Here is a 19,475-nt window from a genome sequence, read left to right on the forward strand (position 1 = left end):
AGGTTAGGCTCAAAGCGGACAATATCAAACTAATGTGGAGTAAAGCGTGCGTGCGTGCGTGCGATGGGTGACCCGAGACTAATAGGACCCACTTAACCAAAAGTTCAATTTGATTGTTGGAGCAGAATGATGTTGATTATTTTTTTCAGGTTAAAACTTCATCAAATAGCATGATGATCGGCTGGAGGATAATCCAATTGTCGAAACATTAGAAAAATCAGTTGAAATTGTTCGTATCAAGGTAGAAGGAGGTTGACTCGCCATAATTGCAAACAAATTAAATTGGAGGATATGATACCCTGTGATAAATAAGAGGTTCCGTTTACTGTGACCTTACATATACAAGTATTTTTTAATTTGGTGTTGAGAGAACTGCAAAATTAATAATGCAAATGGCTTGGGATCGGATTCGATCTCGAGTCTTGGGTACCATCCCCAAGACTTTAATAAACTAAATTAGTTGACATCCACACAATTCATAAGTGCATCAATTTCCTTAATGTTTATACGTTAGTTAAAGTGGATTAAGTCATTTAAGTTAAATTGTCTTGAAAACATGTGCTTCCAAAGTCTTCCAATTTTTTCTAATTTTTGTTTTTTTAGTCTCGATTATCTTTCATCCACAAATAAGATTCAAGATAAAAAAAAAAAAAATATATGACGAAATTAAGATACATATTTAGTTAATATGCCTATAAATTGAACACAAATCATATAAACCAACATACTTATCACAAAAATATGTACAATGCATTCTCATGTCCAAAATAAAGGAAACAAAAAAAAGAGGGGGTGAGAAGAAGTGCAAATACATCAAAAAACAACAAGAGCAAATCTCATGGCCTCCATAATGGATACGATTGTGACACACAATTTTTACCGCAATTGAATCGCCACACGGCCACACCACAAGATTTATATTATCTTTATACACCAAATTTTTTATAAAAAATAAATAAATAAATAAAAAATAAATAAAAATATAAAAATATAAATAAAAAATTAACCAAAATCAAATTAGGCTAAGTCCCAAGATTTATTTAAAAGTATTTTCGTCATTTCATATGACATTTACTCCCTTAGTCCCATAGCATCTCAAGTCAAGAGTGTTATTTTCCTATCACTACTACTTCTATTGATAGAAACTATCGTCATCATCTTCGTCATCAACATTATTTCCCTTGTCTAATTTGATTTTCACGTTTGTCTTTGATCATTATTAATTGGCCTAACACCATAGTTAAAAATAAGTGGTCGAAAATTTTCATTTAAGGCACGCGTCGCACTTAACATCATAGTTGATGGTGTTTTTGCTACTACACATATTTCAGGGTGCTTAGGTGCACCTAAGCCATAATTTGAAATGTTGCGGTTAATTTTACCTAAAAAATAAATATGACACTGTGTGTTCAAATGGTTTTGTACTTGTATTCAATTAATTATAGTTTCTAATTCTAATAAAGATGGTATACATTGTGATCAAATACTATGCTAGCCTATTTAAATAGTTATATTATTTAAACAAAAACTATTCTATTTGTAAACAAATACTAGTCATTTAGGGCCTGCTCATATTTACTGAACTGAGCTGAACTGAACTGAACTGAACTGATTGGAGCTGAACTGAACTGAACTGAACTGATTGGAACTGAACTGAACTGAATTGAGCTGAAATGAATATTTTATGTGAGAGGGAAATTAAGAGCTGAACTGAACTGAACTGATTGGAACTGAACTGAAGTGAACTGAACTGATTGGAGCTGAACTGAACTGAAATTAAGTAAATGTGAATAGGCCCTTATAGTTTTCTAGTCAATTTTTTTAATGGTTTTTTAGGTTTTGTGTTTTTAAGATTTGGACAACGTCGGGATAGTTATGGTTTCATGTTAATGGTTATAATTTCCTTATGATTCATATATATGCTTTTGGGTTAATATATAGTTGTTTTTTTTTTTTTTTTTTTTTTTTGCTAATATACTACCTCGGATCATATTATATACAACTTTGGAATTTTTTATATCTCACAAATAATACCCCAAAGTTGCATATATTACGTTCCGGAGGTAGTAGTACATTCTTTGGGTTATCATTTTTGGAAGATATTTATGATTTTTTAATTAATAAATTTAGTTTTCTGTTTTTTGGTTTTTTATTATACAAATTCATATAATATATGTCATATAATGAATAAATAAAAAAAATTAATCAGACTTATTAAAATCATGATAATTTTTTAAACTGATAACAGAAAAACAAAATAACCTTTTTCTAGTTTCTTGTTTTTGGTTTTAAAAAAAATATGAAACAAAAAACAATGTCAAACAAACCTTTAGTTAATAATAAATGAGTGTGTGGCGAAGACACATAAAAATAGTTAATTAGTTACTTGTACAGTTGTACATATGGTTTTCAAAACGGTGTCATATGAGAACTCATAAGGTTAAGGACTAGGAATGGCCGAAAGGGTAAGGGAAGGGGAGGGGGGGTCGATTTCAGTGGGGGGGAATAGGGAGGGGGGGATTTCCGCTGGGGAGAAGGGAAAGGGGGTGTTTTCAATTTGGGGTGGGGATCGGGGCAGCAAGAACGGGAAAAGGGAGGGGGCGTAGGTGGGGGAAAGGCAGGGTGGGGTAGCACCGGCTGGGGGGAGGGGTGGGGTCGTGCCGGCGTCGACAGGGGGGAGGGGGTGGCAGTTGAGGGGGTGGGTGGCAGTGAAGTGGAGGGGTGGCTGCAAGGTGGTTGAACGGTGGCTAACGGAAACTGTAATGACTTAGTCTTTGGTAGTGAAATATATATTTTAGGAATTTGTATGGTAGCAAAATAAAACTTTTTTTAAACGGATAGCAAAGGTGATAGAGGGTGCTTTCGATGGTAATAAATGTCAATTTTTCCTTTGTTTTATGGATTTGAAATGTAATTTTTAATTTACATGTGTTCTATGTATAATTGAATGATAGATACTATGTTTGTTAGTTACTCGTACGCTTCGGATTGTAAAAATTGACTACCAATATCTCTACCCTCCTATCATTACATAGACTTTTCAAACAAAAAAAAAACAAAAAAAAAATCCCTCAAAAAGCCTATAAAATAAAGGGACAAGCCAGTATATAAGATCATATATACTCTACGGTGCAATAGCACAGAGACTAGAGAGTGATGAACAGCATGGAAAATATGGATCATCAACAGGGTAGAAGAACCACCAAATCTAACCAAAGGCCTAAGGGTGGCCTTATTACAATGCCATTCATCTTTGGTACGATTTCTTCACCCGAGTTAGGTCTTTAATAAGTACTCCCTCTGTCCCTTATCTAAGGCCATGCCAAGGCGACCTTATTTAGGGATGGAGGTAGTACTTTTTCTATCCTGTGTTTTTTATATGATACTTTTATTTTCATCGTCTTTAAATGATTATATTTTCATGTTTTGCAGCAAATGAAGTGTGTGAGAAGTTGGCCGTGGTAGGATTTCAGACAAATATGATAAGCTATTTAACTGAACAGCTTCATATGCCATTAACCAAAGCTGCCAACACTCTTACTAACTTCGGAGGCACCGGAAGCTTGACGCCGTTGCTAGGTGCCTTCCTCGCCGACTCCATCGCCGGCAAATTCTGGACTATAACCATTGCTTCAATCATCTACCAATTGGTACGTAAACCATCTTCTCTCTTTAAATATTATCTACAATATTAGTACACTGATACTTCACTTTTTGAAAATTCTATAGTGGTCGTTTGAAATATGACTTTCATAATATTTTAATGATTACATAGTTTATAATTAACGTATTTTTATCCAACTAATTAATTATATTACTCTATTATGAAAATGAATGTCATATTATTATAAAATTACATAGAATTTGTTCATATATAGGTCCTGTTTGATTCACTTTAAAAAAATAATATTAAGTAAAAATAATTTCAGTTCAGTAAAAATAAGTTTAGTTCAGTAAAATTAATTTTAGTTCAGTAAAAATAATTTCAGTTCAGTAAAAATAAGTTCAGTTCAGCAAAATTCAATTTTCTTAAAGAAGAATTATAATAGAAAATCAGTAAAAATAATTTAAGTTCAGTAAAAATAATTTCAGTTCAGTAAAATTAAGTTCAGTTCAGTAAAAATAATTTTAGTTCAGCAAAATTAAGGTGAATCAAACAGGGCCATAGTTTCTAATTTAGCTAATTAAGTTTATTTATTAAAACAAATTTGATATAATAACATCCGTCCTTTCAATCTTATATTTTGATAATTGAGTTAAAAATAAGGATCCGATGCAAGTTTAAGTAGCGGGGCTTTTTTAATATAGTCCAAACTAGTTTTTGTCTTGTCTTTCTTGTTTTTTTATAGGCTTGTTGTATGTAAGAAAAATAATGTTTTAAAATATTTAAAAGTTGTCCTCAAATCTTAAATCACTAAATATTATTACGTAGACTAAAGAAGAGAATTTTGTAAGAAGGTGAAATATAAATTGAGATAATTCATGTTCTACGCTAGTTTAACGTTAAAAAGAGTATAAACTTGTATGTTCAATTTCTAAAAACAAAAATAACGTAAGAGAGTAGAAAATAAGTAAAATATTGGACATATTTGATCTTCTTTCATAATTGGTGTCCAAAAAAAAATATGTACTTTGTACTCTATTTGTATCAATTAATGAACTCGTTAATCTTAGCTGATTTGATTACATGAAAAGAAAATATCATCATAGAATTGTACTCAAAATTAGTTGACATTAACTCAATTAATAAAAAGCAAGGCTAAATTGAGTAAAAATGTCATTGTTGTCCATTATTCATAGACAATTAATACGTTTAGTAGGAAGATCACATAAAATGCACTTAAAATGAAATATCATACACGAAATATAGGCCCCATAACTATTTACCAAATCATGTAGTACAAACCATGTAACTAAATTACCAAATCACGTTCAAGAGAATACTAAAAATAGGTAATTTAGACGAAATTATGTGGAGACTTTTATTAATTTTTCGGTTCATATAATAATTATGTCATTTATGATGTTTTTAAAAAAATTTGTTTACTTTATATAGTCATATATTCCCTCCGTTTTTAAAATACTTGCTCTACTTTCTTTTTCCGGCCGTTTTTAAATACTTGCCTCATTTCCTATTTTGGAAAGCTTTTACAATATTTAATTCATTTCTCATAGTTAGTGGACCCAACATAATACTCTCTCTTCTTATTCTTCCACTACTTTTGCTTTTTACAACTTTTTATTTTCTCAACTACCCTACTACCTCCATATTTTATTATTTTCTCCAATTTCTCCTAAAATTCTGCACATGGAGAAATGGAGCAAGTATTTAAAAACGGATGGAGTAAAATCTAAGTCCATTTTTGTACAATAATAACAATGTATTGTACGACAAAAATAGGGCATGATAAGCTTGACAATATCAGCAATAGTACCAAAGCTAAGGCCACCACCCGGGGAAGAGGCAAGTGGAGGACAACTTGCAATTTTGTACATTTCCATCTATCTTGCAGCATTAGGTTCGGGTGGGATCCGACCCTGTGTCGTGGCATTCGGGGCGGAGCAATTCGACGAATCGGATCCTAAGCAAAAGAATAGCACATGGAAGTACTTCAATTGGTATTATTTTGCTATGGGTGCATCCATGTTAGTGGCAGTAACGGTTTTGGTTTATGTCCAAGAAAATATTGGATGGGGAATTGGCCTTGGTATACCAACTATCTTGATGGTTGTCTCTATAACTAGTTTTGTATTTGGATACCGGCTTTACCGGCATTTGGATCCGTCCGGGAGCCCGTTTACCCGGCTTGCTCAAGTATGTGTGGCTGCCTACAAGAAGAGGAAATTGCCTATGGTAAATGACCCTAGGTTACTCTATGAGAATGAGGGGCTTGATGCTCCTATTTCTTTTGCAGGAAAGCTTATTCACACCAAGCATATGAAGTGAGTCTTTCATTCCTCTCTCTATTGTGATTTGTTTCTTTTTATTATTATTGTCCTTTATATTATGTTTTCATATGCGTATGTATTCAGTCTTTTTCGTAATCATTTAATTTTAAAAATAAATCTCCAATTTAAGAGAAATTTAAAGGTCCTAACAACTGATAAAATAGAAGGATAGATACAATAACAAAATGAACAAATACAATAACTAATGTCGTGCATGAAACTATTAGACTATATATTCAATAAAAGTATCTAAGGATTTGAGGCAATCCTCTCACTACTTAAGCTATGTATCTACATTCTCCCGGTCATTAATTCCATGAGATATATCACTAATTAGCGAGATGGGTTCAATTCGTTGTTAGATACCTATATTAAATCATGTGATACGTATCGAATTGAAGTCTTTCCATTGCTTGGTATTGGATCAAGTTGATAGAAAATCCCTAATAATACTTTTCTTACATATCATTGCAAGTTGATAATTGATCACCTTGACTTCAGTACCGTACAAAATGAAATTAATACAAAGTAGGCAAGTAGCTAGTACGTAACACCAAGTGATCAAGGTGAGGGCTACATAAACTGAATTATTGTATGTTCGTTCTAGTATGATATATACCGCAAACTTTTCAATACTATACTATAAGAAGTGTCAAATGAGCTTCTAAATTATCAGAAAACAGCAAAAGACTTTGGGTCAAATATGGTCCCAATAAGAATTACGACTGAAATTTGAAATATTGTGAGGTTTTTTCATGTAACAATTTTGGTTTATGTGCATGTTCTTTTGTGGGCTTTATGGTATGCTTGAATTCTAGGCATAAAAAACGTTAGGCTAGAGACATAAAATAGGTGATTAATAATAACTTGTGTGTCAATTTGTATATATCTGTCACATAGTGCGCGTCATTTCCAAAATAACTATGTGTGATTAGCGATTTATGGTTGGGTCATTGTTTAATTCTACTTTTATGTTATAATTCAATTAATTCTATATGACTTGGAGTATATAAGTGTTACAATATTAACTTTAATTCAGTACGTAATAGCAACCACAATGACTAGCTACATGTGTGTATAGCTGTCACATCATTATTTTCTTAGTTAAAAGAAGCTACAACATCTAAGCTACAACCTTCACAATGGTTAGTTATTTATTTTTATAATTGAGAATAATAGTAATAAACAAAAAATAAACATAAAACAAATACATACAAATATTAAACAAATCAATATAAGTGCATTGAGTGGAGCAAAAGCTCCGATCCATGAAGCTACAAGTTTTGGGCTTAGCTACAACCTTTGTAGCTCCCTAATGGTGAGCATGTAGCTCTACAATGGTGAACATGTAGCTCCAACTATTTATAAATTGCAAGCAAGTCCTTTTATACTACCATTGTGGATGCTCTAAAAATGAGTTATGTTTATCAAAAATTAGTTTAGTTGAACAAAACCTTAACATAAAATATAAATTGAGGAGAACACAACCTTAAGTAATAAGCCACCTTTGAAAACTCAATTACAAACCATTGCTAATTTAGAAATTGTGATAGCTGATAACTCTAAAAATAAATATATACTCCCGCTGTTTTATAATATATAATCGCAACACTTTGAGCGGCACACATGTCAATGCACAATTTTGACTATTAACATTTGTAATTAAATATTCGGAAATTTTGTAAAAAAACTACCTATTATAATCCAGAATTTGCGAAAAACTACCTATTAAAAAAAATGTTGTAATTGACTACCTAATTTTTGAAAAATGTTGTAATTTACTACCTTTACGCCGGATTATGAAGGAGTTTGACCAAAATTCTCCGGTGTTGACTTGGTCACGTGACACTTGGTGAAAGAAAAGGGTCATTAAGTGTCACGTGATGGTCACGTGACTAAGTCAACACCGGAGAACTTTGGTCAAACTCCTTCATAATCCGGCGTAAGGTAGTAAATTACAACATTTTTCGAAAATTAGGTAGTCAATTACAACATTTTTTTTAATAGGTAGTTTCCCGCAAATTCTGAACTATAATAGGTAGTTTTTCACAAAATTTCCAATATTATTAAGAAGAATAAAAGGTTAATATAATGAAAGACTAATCCAAAAATATTTTACATGGCAACAAATGTTTTATATATATGGACTATATATTGGTAAAAAAAAACATAATCAAAGTAAACATATGAAAGTGCAAAAGTCAAAGTGTTGCGATTATTAAGAAACAGAGCAGTAATTCTTATTTCAAGATTGAGAATGTAGATCACACTATCATCATACTAAATTACTAATCACTAATATAAATGTACAGATTTCTTGACAAGGCAGCCATAGTGACCGAAGAAGACAACCCAAAGACACCAAACCTATGGAGGCTAAACACAGTTCACCGCGTAGAAGAACTGAAATCGATCATTCGAATGGGACCGATATGGGCTGCTGGGATCATACTGATCACAGCTTATGCACAACAAAGCACATTCTCCTTACAACAAGCCAAAACAATGGATAGACACCTAACTAAAACATTTCAAATACCGGCAGGTTCAATGTCCTTTTTCACCATATCCTCAATGTTAACCACAATTGCGTTGTATGATCGTGTCCTCATCCCTATAATGCGTAGACTTACAGGCCTTGATCGCGGTATAACCTTCATACACCGTATGGGGGTAGGGTTTGTTATCTCTATAATGGCTACTTTTGTTGCTGGTTTTGTTGAACAAAAGAGAAAACATACGGCAATTGTTCATGGCCTAGTCGACGACCCACATGCCATTATTCCTCTGTCTTATGTTTGGCTTGTGCCTCAGTATGCCCTTCATGGTATGGCTGAGGCATTTATGTCTATTGGTCACCTAGAGTTTTTCTATGATCAAGCACCCGAAAGCATGAAGAGCACCGCGATGGCTTTGTTTTGGACCGCGATTTCTCTAGGGAATTACTTGAGTACTTTTATGGTTTCGATGGTGCACAAGTTTACAGCTACTAAAGACGGGTTGAATTGGCTGCCGGATGATAACCTTAACAAGGGAAAGTTGGACTACTTTTATTGGTTGATCACGTTAATGCAAGTGTTTAATTTTATCTACTATGTAGTTTGTGCTAAGTTTTACACTTTTAAGCCTGTTCAATTGCAAATGAGAGATAGTGATGGAAGTAAGAATGAGTTAGAGCTTGTAACTACTGAAGAATAATTAGAATGAGTTATGTATGTAGTTATATTTCATCTTATGTAAAGAATAAGATATTGTGCCATAATTTCATTAAAAACTTAATAATAGTACTATTTTCTCTTTGGTGTATATAGAGATAGAGGATAGAGCTGATGATGCTGATCACACTAAGCTCGGCGATTTTGGGCGGGTTTTGGGCAGAATTTTCCGGCCCGGCCTGATTTTTAAAAAAGTTTGGACGGGTTTGGAAAATGGATTTTTTGCATTTTTAGTTGATTTTTTGGCCCGATCCTAAATTGGTCCAAAAAGGCCATATAACCTGACTAGTTTAAGCGGGTTTGGGCACACATTTTCTGGCCCGAAGCTTGGCCCGGCCCGGGCAAATTTTTTTGACCCCGGCCCCATTGATAACCTCTAATAGAGGGGTACAAAAAATATAGTGACGTATCAATTTGGGCTTGTGTTGTTGCTATATTGGGCTTTGATAGTCTACTTTAATTTTTTGGCCATACCAGGCTCTTTTTATGTTCAATTCCAACGGTAATGTTGTTTCGGTTACTTTAGGACAAATTTGAATAAGGTCGTTTTGGCTCCTAAACGTAGGTGGTAGATTAGTGACATTTTTTTCCCTTGTAATCCTAAGTTATAGGGACCATTGATCAATCTTATGGGATTCATTTAAGGAATTTATCTTTCTTCTGTAGCTAGTCCCCTTTATATTTTACTCGATTTGACTTCTTACAGTCTTCAAGACCCATCTTAAAACGGTTTTATCTCTATTTTCTTACGTGTAAAACTTATAAAAACTAGATATTAATATTAATAAAACATACAAGGAGAGGAATCCAATAAGATTGATCTCACATACTATATTATCACTTATAGATTAGGAGTATTTTATGGTAAAAAAATTTTAAGTCTAACTCATATTTTTGTAATGAGGTAAAATATTAAAGAGAGTTGTGTGTTGCAAATATCGTGACATTTCTATTTAATAGAAAACTTGCAAAGTTACAAGGATAAATAACCAAAAGAAATATATTTTTATTAATTGCAACTACAGGGTATTATTTCTGAGATATAAAGTATTCCAAATTTACAACTAATAAAAATCGGAGATAGTAAGTAATACTCCGTATTAATTTAGACTAAGTAATTTCGTAGCTGTATATCTTATTGATCCAACGTAAACTACAAGTCAAAAAAAAGTGAAATAAACGTATAAAGAACATCGTGGAAAGTGCACAAAAGTCGAATTATGTTTACCATCCGCCACCAAAAATGAAAAGTTTATACGGAGAATATTATTATGTGCATGAAAACAAAATATAGAAAGAACGGTCAACGGTACAACAGCCAACGGTTGAGGAGCTTTCCTTTGAAACCGTTAAGCTTCATTCCTCTCTCAAATCACCGCCCTTCCATGTTACATGATTTATTATTTACATTCTAAACAAATCATTTAACATCTTTATTTTCCCTTCAATTCTTCTTTAAATAATCGTGTCAAACTCTTTTATTCTCCTCTCCTTTTATCTCTCTATATCATTCATCTTTGTCAAAAAAAGGAGAATGATATGATATGGTGATCGTTGGAGAAGAGGGTGGTTGAAATGGCGTATGAAGAGATGCAAGCAACGCCTTTATCGGCGATTGCGGAGGCGTTCGAGTATTTGGCTGATACCATTGAGGATGGCAAAGATGAACTACACTTGATTGCCTTTTGTGATGCTTGTGCTTTGGTTTCTGTCCTCTTCAATTCTTTAGGCCTTGCTTTTAAATTTGCCGAGTTGGAATATTGTGCTAAGGTATTCTTCTTTTCCTTTGATTATTTTATTTGTTTATACTTGTATAATGTTGTGTGATCATGATGATCATCATATATGTATGAGACCATGATGTTTGAATAAAAGTTTGTGTATAAGATCAACTTTAAGAACGTAAATTTCATTGTATATATCCGGATGTACGAATCATTTGCACATGATAACCAAGTTGTGATGTTATTAAAGTTTTTTATTGAGATATTTCGATTGTAGTCTAGGTTAGTATGTTTGAAGGTTCATAATGTCTCTTAGAAAGATTGAATCTTTACATATTAGGAAGTCATTTTTCGCTTTAAAATTCATATTGACATTTTTTTATTTTATTTTTTGAAAAAGAAAATTCATATCGACAATTGAATTTGGAAAACATGGAGTATATTAAGAAACCTATGGAATATCGTCCCAAAAGAAAAAGGGAAATGTTTATTTAAATGTTCAAAATAAAACATTTATTCTAATGTCTTTACCCTATATAGGCCTTTTACTTCACAATTTTATCTAAATGTTTCTTGATTTGTATGGAAATGTTGGAATGCTTAATTAGTCTCTTTTATCTTGATATTTTCCCATAATTTGGCAGAGTACAGTTTATGATCATTGTATTGAACTTTTTCTAACTTATTTGATGGGTTTGTCAAGGTGCGTGGTCTTGTTGAAGCATCAAAGATATATCCTACCTTACATAATGTACTGGATGTTGATGTCCAAAATGGCAGTGTGAAATGCCCAGGAAGCCTTTCACGTAACTTACGTAGAGTTAGACAGGGTCTCGACCTTATCAGAGCTTTGTTCGAGCAGTTCTTGACCACCTAGTATGTTCGCTCCCTTCAACTCTATCTTATGTTTTCTGCATCAATAAACATCAAGAATAACTATGAATGCAATATCTGAAATTCGGATGACTGAAAATTATCTCGTTGAATTTGTTTCAGTACTGATCCCCTTGCCCTTCTGGTGTTTTGTTGTTGCCTTAATGATGTTTCAAGTATTGATTTGATCTTTTTTACCTCCTATCTTCTCTTTCAAACTTCGATCTTGTTTTAACACTGTCAAATTCAACTTTCAGTGACTGCTCTTTAAGAGAAGCAGCTTCATCGGCCTATAGACAAACATGTGCCCCATATCATTCGTGGGCAGTTCGGGCTGCTGCTGCTGCTGGAATGTATGCTCTTCCGTCAAGGGACCAGCTCCTGACAAGCCTGAAAGAAACAGGTCAGTTTGCATTGGCTTATTCCTTTATCAAGAATCGAAACAACATTTGATTCAAATTTTCCATTGCCTAACACTAACATTTCGCATTAAGCATTTAGTTGAAATATCTATATAACAAATTTTGCAAGAACCATAGCGCGAGAAAGGAAAAAGAAGACTTTTAAACCCAAGTTATTACTTATCAAGACAGGGCACCTGTTCTTCTGTTGGCCTGCAAAATTGTCCATAGGTCTCATTTGTTTTACCTTATTCTTTTGCAGATGAATCAGCAGAATTCAGAATGAAGAGGTATATCAAGGCTGTAGTACCAGTTATACAGTACATCGACAAGCTTTATCTTTCAAGAAACATCAAGTTAGACTGGTAAAATGATTTGTTTATTGTGGAGATCATTAGAGTTCATTCTTCGGTAGAGCCATTAGAAATGGTATCTGATACTCCAATGTATCTATTTGGAGTGCATTGTAGTGATTAAGATGACGATAGGATCTAGCAGCATAATTGGTGAAATTTAGATCATAAACAGGGTTGTACCTCTCTTCTGCAGGATCTCTTTCTTTCTCCTCATACAGGCCGCTGATATCACCTTAATCTGAAGAGAGATATAGTGAAAATAATTAGATTTGTTTAGTAGGTTAAATTATGGCTACCAGATTTTGGTATTAAATCTCTGTAAATAGCAGATTTTGCTGACATACACGTTGAATTTTCCTTTCATGTCTTCTCAAGTTTTCAGACTTTGTAAGACAAATTTCTGAGTCCTCAATGTCATGAAATAGGTTTAAATGCAAAATTATTAGGTCGTCATTTCATGACATACTTGGGTTTGAAGTCTGTCTTATTGATAAACAGGTACATTTACCTATAGTTTACTTTGTAAATCTTCATGTAGAACAATTCTACATTCGTTATGGAATCTTTGTCTGTTAAGCCAACAATTGCCTCATGATGCAGGCCAATAAATAAATGCAAATTATGTGTTGAATTAGCTAGAAGGATCAATTAGCGAGGTTACAATTGGTGATCAATGATTTGTACAGTTGTTACATGCTATATTTATGCTGTTTTGGCACAAAGCCAGCACATTATTGAATATCACTGATAGTAACATAACTATTTTCTTACCTTGCCTTTCTGACTCTTCTGCGGTAAGCTAGTGTGTATTGGTACTTTGGTAGGCTTCAAGGGGCTCTCCTCTTCATCGTCCTGTCCTCCCTGGAATCCTGGCCTCCTGCAAAACCTCACTGGGACGATAGAGTTAAGGGGGGCTGGGGATATTCGAATGGTGAACCCTCTATAGGTCTTTGAAAGGAGTTAAGATGAGATTGGTGATTAGATACTTAAAATAATGAAGAAGGTCAACTCTGTTGCAAACCTATCAGCATTTATATAGAACTTTATTACAAAAAAATGAATACCGAACACATTATTTGGATTTCAAACACATACTTGAAACAAAGAAAAACTGATTTCATCTGAAATCGAAAAAAGTTTAACCTAACACGAAGACCCGTAACTTCAAATGTTATTTGTCCAGTACCGGAAACGACAGTGTTGTAAAATTGATAAATAAATGGTGATAGTACAGTAAGATCCTATCAAAACTAAAAAAAAAATCTATTTATTGCTAATAGAATCATAGCAAAATGCTAATCCTGAAGGTGTATCTGAATTCTGATGTAGCCCATATTGTTCCGGCATTCCTCTAGTACTGTATAACAGCAATAGCTCCTCCGCTTCTCGTCCAAAATAAACTCAAGGCTGGAAATTAAGTAATGTTATCTTTCGATATTCTTTTTGTGGTCTACATTGTTAAACTGTCTGGGTTTTGGATGATATTTGAAAAGGTCTGGAGGAAGGCAGCTAAATCAGCCCCATAGATGATTCTGTGATCAGCTGTGACATTCACCTGCACAAAAAATTTAACAGCTTGAGTCAAACTATTCATAAAAACCCATCCAAATATAATCTTGTCTGCTGAACCACGGAATGTTAAGCTGTTAGGATTTCATGTACGAGTATGTTGAAACCCAGGTGATAGTAAAGATTTGGAGAATAACTCCATTTGTCACATGCTCAAACTGCCAAACACTTAGTTTCAATAGCACAACCTTAATAGCAATGATATTGTTGCAGACAAGATACATAGATTAAAAGCAATAAGTATTACAGAATGGCATCAATGAAATTGTAGCAAAAATGGTAAGATAGGCATAAAGAAACCTCTACAAGCCCTGGATGATGTGCAAGTACTAGTCATTGATGTTACAATGCTCATGGGGCTGAAATGCCCAAAATCCATTCACTAAAATAGTTAATAGCCTACTAGGAAGTTCACCAATTAACATTTAATCAAACATCATAACTTCTTCAGCAAAACGCTTAATATCTTAATTAAAAAATAAAATATACAAAGTAAAAACTTTAAAGAAAAAAGTATAATGAGCTATAGATCTTCCACTGACCCACTTGGAGAAATAATACATATTGCTAAGTCCAACGACCTTGTCAGATACAGGCTCAAGTCAAACATTAGTCAAGCCTAAGATGTATTATACTCCCTCAGTTCTGCACTGCTATTCACCCTTTTTTAAGTTGTCGGGCACTACGGCATTACATTCCACCCTAATTTTAGACATATACTTTTTCTCTTCAATAAAATAAAAAAAGTTTCCCACAATCCCCACCACCAAAATCAAAGTGTCATTTCCCTGAAGACGTGTAATAGGGAACAAAGGGAAAAGGCCAAGGAAACCAGAAGTCTTGGAAAGAGCTCAAAAACAAAATTCTTCCAAAAAGATCAAAACTACAATTATGAATTACCAAATAGAAACATTTATGTGTTCATGTATAGAATTATTCCATGACTGATGGACCTAGCCATATGGTATACCCTACCCATGAACAGCCTTGGTTCATGAATCATGAGATGGCAATGATGTTTTACAACACACACACACATACAACAAAAGACCATCTAAAACTACTAACAAAGATGTGAAGAACATCCACCTTTCTTGATATTTCACCACAATAATCACTACCTCCCTATTGGAAACTTGTTTTGCCATACTCAATTGCACATTTTCATTGAAGCCAATTTAATCCCTCCCCCCCCCCCCCCCCTCTCTTCTCTTCTTCTTCTTCTTCTAATAACTTACCCAGGCAGCCCCCTTATCATAATTTGTGTCACCCTTTTTTCAATTGATTATGTTTGCAAACCAAGAAGCCTTTTTTTTCTTTCACTTACCACCCTTCCTCTCCCTAACAACTTGATAACAAAGTATGTTTAATTCAAATAGGAAAAAAAAACCTCTTCAAACACAAAAGTAGACAAATTTGCCAGTAAAGTTAACAGCAATTATTGTTAAAATTTATAAAAATCAAATAAGATGGTGTTGACAATATAATTAATCTTACTAGAAAAGAAGATGAAGAAGAGAAACAATATTTGTTTAATGGGTGTAAGATAATGTATAAAAAAGCTCAAGGCGCAGTAATATGAGAGGGATCCTTTTTGCACGTCGCTGCAATTGAGTAAAGCGACCTTAATAAAGCTATCAAACTAATTTTAAATTTGGTATTAAGACTGCTTTGCACCTTGGTGCTCCTCATCGGAGTAAAGCATTATCAATAAAAATTATTAAAAAAATAAAAGTTTGGAATAAAAACTGCTATGCACCTCAGCATTACTTTGAAATCACCAAGCCTAGGCCAAGAAAAGCGCTGAACCCTAACCACCTTGCACCTTAACTGCTAGGCACAGCTTTTTATACATTGGTCCCAGGTAAGATAGAGAGAGATATATGAACCACCCTTTCTATCACTAGTTAATTAATATATCAGGCCTGGAAAAATGAAATAAAATAAAATCTGATTCACATAATGTGAAGTAGGATCACTGGACCCAAGCCTGCTCCACCAATGTCAGTATATCTTGCTATTGCAGGAAAAGAGTTTGTTCTTATAATACCTTATGTATTTACTCCATAATACTCAAATCTAGTATCAAACAGTCATCCCAGAGGTGAGTAGACTCAAGTTTGGTTTTTCATTGAATTTCTTATTTCAAACATATGACTAAATTGAGATTCATTTTAACTCAAATAGAAAATTCGATCAAGATCTAATATGTGGACAGATCTTTCTTAATATACGAGCATATTATCGCCTTAGTGGTTTAGGGCACCTCATGCCTTTTACAGCACTGTAGCACACTAAGATGGTTTCCATGAAACTGGTTTGACCATGAATAGCAATTACGGTGATTACAGTCATTCCAGAGAAAACTTTAAGCCTTAAAATTAGACATACTCTAATACCTTGTAATCCGTAGTTAGCATGGGCTATGAAGTTAAGACATGACCAAGGAAATAAGGACAAAGTTAACGACAGAAGAAGGAATAAAAATGCTGAAACATTTCACCCAAAAAAAAAAAAAATTACAGAAACATGAGGGATCGAATCATCTTCAAATAATCAGAATTGTAATTAAATTATTAGCAGCCTCATTCAACTTCATTAACTTGAAAAGTGTACTACTAACTAGTATTACGTAAACTGAACTATGAACCTAATACTCCCTACACAAACTTTGGTATGAATCTCGTGTCTGGTAAGAGAATTGTCAAGTACACTGGGAAAATTGAGGGGTTGCAAGTTTTATCCCCCCAACACCCCACTTTGGTATATAAACTCAGACACTGACAGGAATTAAGATGCTATAGAAGGCTCTAGATCATCGTTGTGTAAGAATTGTGGCTACTATATGTTCATGTACATAAAGCTAAACTAATTCCAAACACCTATACCAGTATATAATCATTCAAAGTTTCAATTAATCAGCTAGAACTGAAAAACAGTGTGCAAAGGAAGGAATTACACTCACCAGCATTTTATTCTTTACTGAGAAGAAACCGTCAGCATCAGCAACAACAGTAGGCTTTGATGCTCCCACGGCCATGATAGCTCCCTGATGACATACATTAGATTGTTGGTTTTTTGAAGTGGCATTTAATATTTTATAATAGCAAATCAATGCAAGGGAAGGATTTTATTCAAAAATGACTACTAAGGATTAACTTAGGTCCAATAACTAACCTGGCCAGGAGGAAGGATAGCGTCAAATCTATCAACTCCAAACATGCCCAAATTGGACAAGGTGAAAGTACCTAGCATGCATAACCAGCATAATTTCATTCATTCATTTCAAAAACGAGACATTAAGCACATAGACAACATAAACCATGAATAAAATCACATATTTCAAACCTGAATTATACTCGTGAGGCTGCAATTGTTTCGAACGAGCCTTCTCTACTAGTTCTTTCCATTTTTGGGACAACAAATAAAGATCCAACTGCACATAAGCAGAAACCCTTAATTTAGAAACAATCAACAATGCAACTCCACATAATTATATATCCATAGACAAATCATTGCAACAAACTGGTAAAATCAATCAAGTACGCGATCATAGGCACTAATAAACCCTACATACCTTGTCTGCATCCTGTAACACAGGTGTGATTAATCCTCCATTGATTGCCACAGCAACAGCAATGTTAATACTGCTATTATAAGTAAAGCTCTTCCCATCTTTACATGTAGAATTTAGCGCAGGGTGCTGAACAAGCGCCATTGCTGTAGCTTTCGCTAGCAAAGCACTCATTGTCACACCCTTCTTCTTAACCTGATCACACACAAAGTAATACAAAATTTTCAAAAACACAACTCAACATTTGTCATCTTTACTAATGCAAATACAAAATGTAGGTACACTATATATATATACCTTGGCATACAGAGCGTCAAGAGCATCGGTCACAATCGGATATCCAACCCGAAAAGTGGGCACTGATAGACTCTCCATCATATTCTTGGCCACAGCTGCCTGCATTGTAGTGAATGGCACTACAGATGATCCCTCAATTTCAGTAAAATTTCCACCACTAACCTTCGCAGGAGCCGGCGAAGGCATAGGAGCAGATGTAGAAGGGACCGCAGGCGCCGGCTTCACGATTCCAGCCGCCTTCTCCACATCCTCCGGCGTGATCCTCCCGAATGGCCCGGTCCCGGAAACCGATTTCAAATCCACCTTATGCTGCTTCGCCAATTTCTTCGCAAACGGCGTCGCCACCCCCTTCCTCCCACCCTCCGTCGGCGCAACCGCCGGAGTAGTCGCCGGAGTTTCCACCGGAGCAGTCACCGGAGAAGGAGGAACTTCAGCTTTCACCTCGGAATTCGATCCTGATTGCGAAGCCCTAGCTTTAGCCTCCTCAATTTCCTCCTCAGATTCCGCCAATATCCCAATCGGAGCTCCAACAGGAGCACTCTCACCTTCACCAACAACAATGGCGGCAAGAATCCCATCATAGAAAGTCTCGACATCCATATCAGCTTTATCGGACTCAACAACAACAACCGATTCACCCTTACGAAGAACATCACCCTCCGATTTCGACCACGACACGATCTTCCCTTCTGTCATCGTTGAGCTGAGTGCCGGCATGAAGATCTCGCGGATTTTGGCGGAGACTCTCATGGGTTTCCGGCGAGGATTGGGGGGAAGTGCAGTGGTGCGACGCCATTGGAGAGGGGTGGTGGAGGAGAGGGAAGATGAGAAGGAGATGGCAGGGGAATTGGTATTGGAGAGGGATAGCTTAGTGAGAGACGCCATTGAAGGAAGCAGGATGGTTTGGAGGAGAGAGAAAGAGAGGAAATGGGGAGAATGATGAATGAGAATGGAGAAGGGGAGTGTGATGAAGAAAAGGGAAGGGAAGGGAAGGGAATGGGCGGAGAAGACGAGGGTGGAGTGTTAGTTGAGCAATTGCAGGAGTAGAAATTTGGGGGTCTTGTTTCCAAAACAAATTGTCTATGAATTTTTTTTTTCAAGGTAATTGCTTTATGGTTGGCCTACCATAACATAGTTCTTGTGTTTATTTTTTTAACAAAAAGGTTTAAACTAGTACAGCCAATCATATTAGGCACGGCTCAACCCGGTGTGATTTTAGACATGCTTTGAACAGAAATTTTCAACCCAAAGTTGAATAGGGTCAGGTCAAGGTGGGTTGGTTTTTGTACCCTCGGCCCGGCCTTCCTTTGATCACCTCTTGTTAGAACTTGTATATAAATATTTAAACAAATCAAATGAGTGCAACTTCTCTGACTATTTGATGTGGACAATGAACTAGTAACCTATCTACTTTTACTGTAAGATTAAATACTTGAATCAATTAGTTGAATCTTATAATTCAGCCAAATGTAATTCATGTTTCCTTGACTATCCCACTTTTACTATAAGATTAAATA

General features: G+C 34.8%; 3 protein-coding genes across 3 annotated transcripts; 2 read left to right on the plus strand and 1 right to left on the minus strand.

Moving 5' to 3' along the window:
- The first annotated feature begins 2,867 nt into the window (after positions 1 to 2,867).
- LOC110719467 (protein NRT1/ PTR FAMILY 3.1-like) lies at positions 2,868 to 9,255 on the plus strand. The gene is made up of 4 exons (XM_021898422.1): positions 2,868 to 3,256; positions 3,433 to 3,650; positions 5,402 to 5,943; positions 8,262 to 9,255. The coding sequence occupies exons 1-4, from the start codon at positions 3,157 to 3,159 to the stop codon at positions 9,145 to 9,147; spliced, it is 1,746 nt and encodes a 581-aa protein (XP_021754114.1). The 5' UTR covers positions 2,868 to 3,156; the 3' UTR covers positions 9,148 to 9,255.
- A 1,031-nt stretch (positions 9,256 to 10,286) lies between these two features.
- Positions 10,287 to 13,160, plus strand: LOC110719486 (ACD11 homolog protein-like). The gene is made up of 4 exons (XM_021898444.1): positions 10,287 to 10,934; positions 11,592 to 11,764; positions 12,019 to 12,164; positions 12,425 to 13,160. The coding sequence occupies exons 1-4, from the start codon at positions 10,740 to 10,742 to the stop codon at positions 12,529 to 12,531; spliced, it is 621 nt and encodes a 206-aa protein (XP_021754136.1). The 5' UTR covers positions 10,287 to 10,739; the 3' UTR covers positions 12,532 to 13,160.
- A 419-nt stretch (positions 13,161 to 13,579) lies between these two features.
- LOC110719476 (dihydrolipoyllysine-residue acetyltransferase component 4 of pyruvate dehydrogenase complex, chloroplastic-like) lies at positions 13,580 to 19,012 on the minus strand. The gene is made up of 6 exons (XM_021898432.1): positions 17,959 to 19,012; positions 17,665 to 17,856; positions 17,436 to 17,523; positions 17,265 to 17,335; positions 17,053 to 17,136; positions 13,580 to 14,073 (listed from the first exon to the last, which is right to left on the minus strand). The coding sequence occupies exons 1-6, from the start codon at positions 18,841 to 18,843 to the stop codon at positions 13,969 to 13,971; spliced, it is 1,425 nt and encodes a 474-aa protein (XP_021754124.1). The 5' UTR covers positions 18,844 to 19,012; the 3' UTR covers positions 13,580 to 13,968.
- Between the last annotated feature and the right edge of the window lie 463 nt (positions 19,013 to 19,475).

The sequence above is a fragment of the Chenopodium quinoa genome, unplaced genomic scaffold (genome assembly GCF_001683475.1).
Source record: "Chenopodium quinoa cultivar QQ74 unplaced genomic scaffold, ASM168347v1, whole genome shotgun sequence".
NCBI classification, from domain to species: Eukaryota; Viridiplantae; Streptophyta; class Magnoliopsida; order Caryophyllales; family Amaranthaceae; genus Chenopodium; species Chenopodium quinoa.

What these genes read in the sequence shown, in the direction of transcription:
- LOC110719467 (XM_021898422.1), top strand. Translation starts at nt 3,157, where the DNA reads ATGAACAGCATGGAAAATATGGATCATCAACAGGGTAGAAGAACCACC. An exon ending in TACAATGCCATTCATCTTTG is followed by an intron (nt 3,257 to 3,432) that starts GTACGATTTCTT and finishes CATGTTTTGCAG; the next exon opens with CAAATGAAGTGTGTGAGAAG. An exon ending in ATTCACACCAAGCATATGAA is followed by an intron (nt 5,944 to 8,261) that starts GTGAGTCTTTCA and finishes ATAAATGTACAG; the next exon opens with ATTTCTTGACAAGGCAGCCA.
- LOC110719486 (XM_021898444.1), top strand. Translation starts at nt 10,740, where the DNA reads ATGGCGTATGAAGAGATGCAAGCAACGCCTTTATCGGCGATTGCGGAG. An exon ending in AGTTGGAATATTGTGCTAAG is followed by an intron (nt 10,935 to 11,591) that starts GTATTCTTCTTT and finishes GGGTTTGTCAAG; the next exon opens with GTGCGTGGTCTTGTTGAAGC. An exon ending in GACAAGCCTGAAAGAAACAG is followed by an intron (nt 12,165 to 12,424) that starts GTCAGTTTGCAT and finishes ATTCTTTTGCAG; the next exon opens with ATGAATCAGCAGAATTCAGA.
- LOC110719476 (XM_021898432.1), bottom strand. Translation starts at nt 18,843, where the DNA reads ATGGCGTCTCTCACTAAGCTATCCCTCTCCAATACCAATTCCCCTGCC. An exon ending in GCCTCACGAGTATAATTCAG is followed by an intron (nt 17,336 to 17,435) that starts GTTTGAAATATG and finishes TATGCATGCTAG; the next exon opens with GTACTTTCACCTTGTCCAAT. An exon ending in CTATCCTTCCTCCTGGCCAG is followed by an intron (nt 17,137 to 17,264) that starts GTTAGTTATTGG and finishes GTATGTCATCAG; the next exon opens with GGAGCTATCATGGCCGTGGG.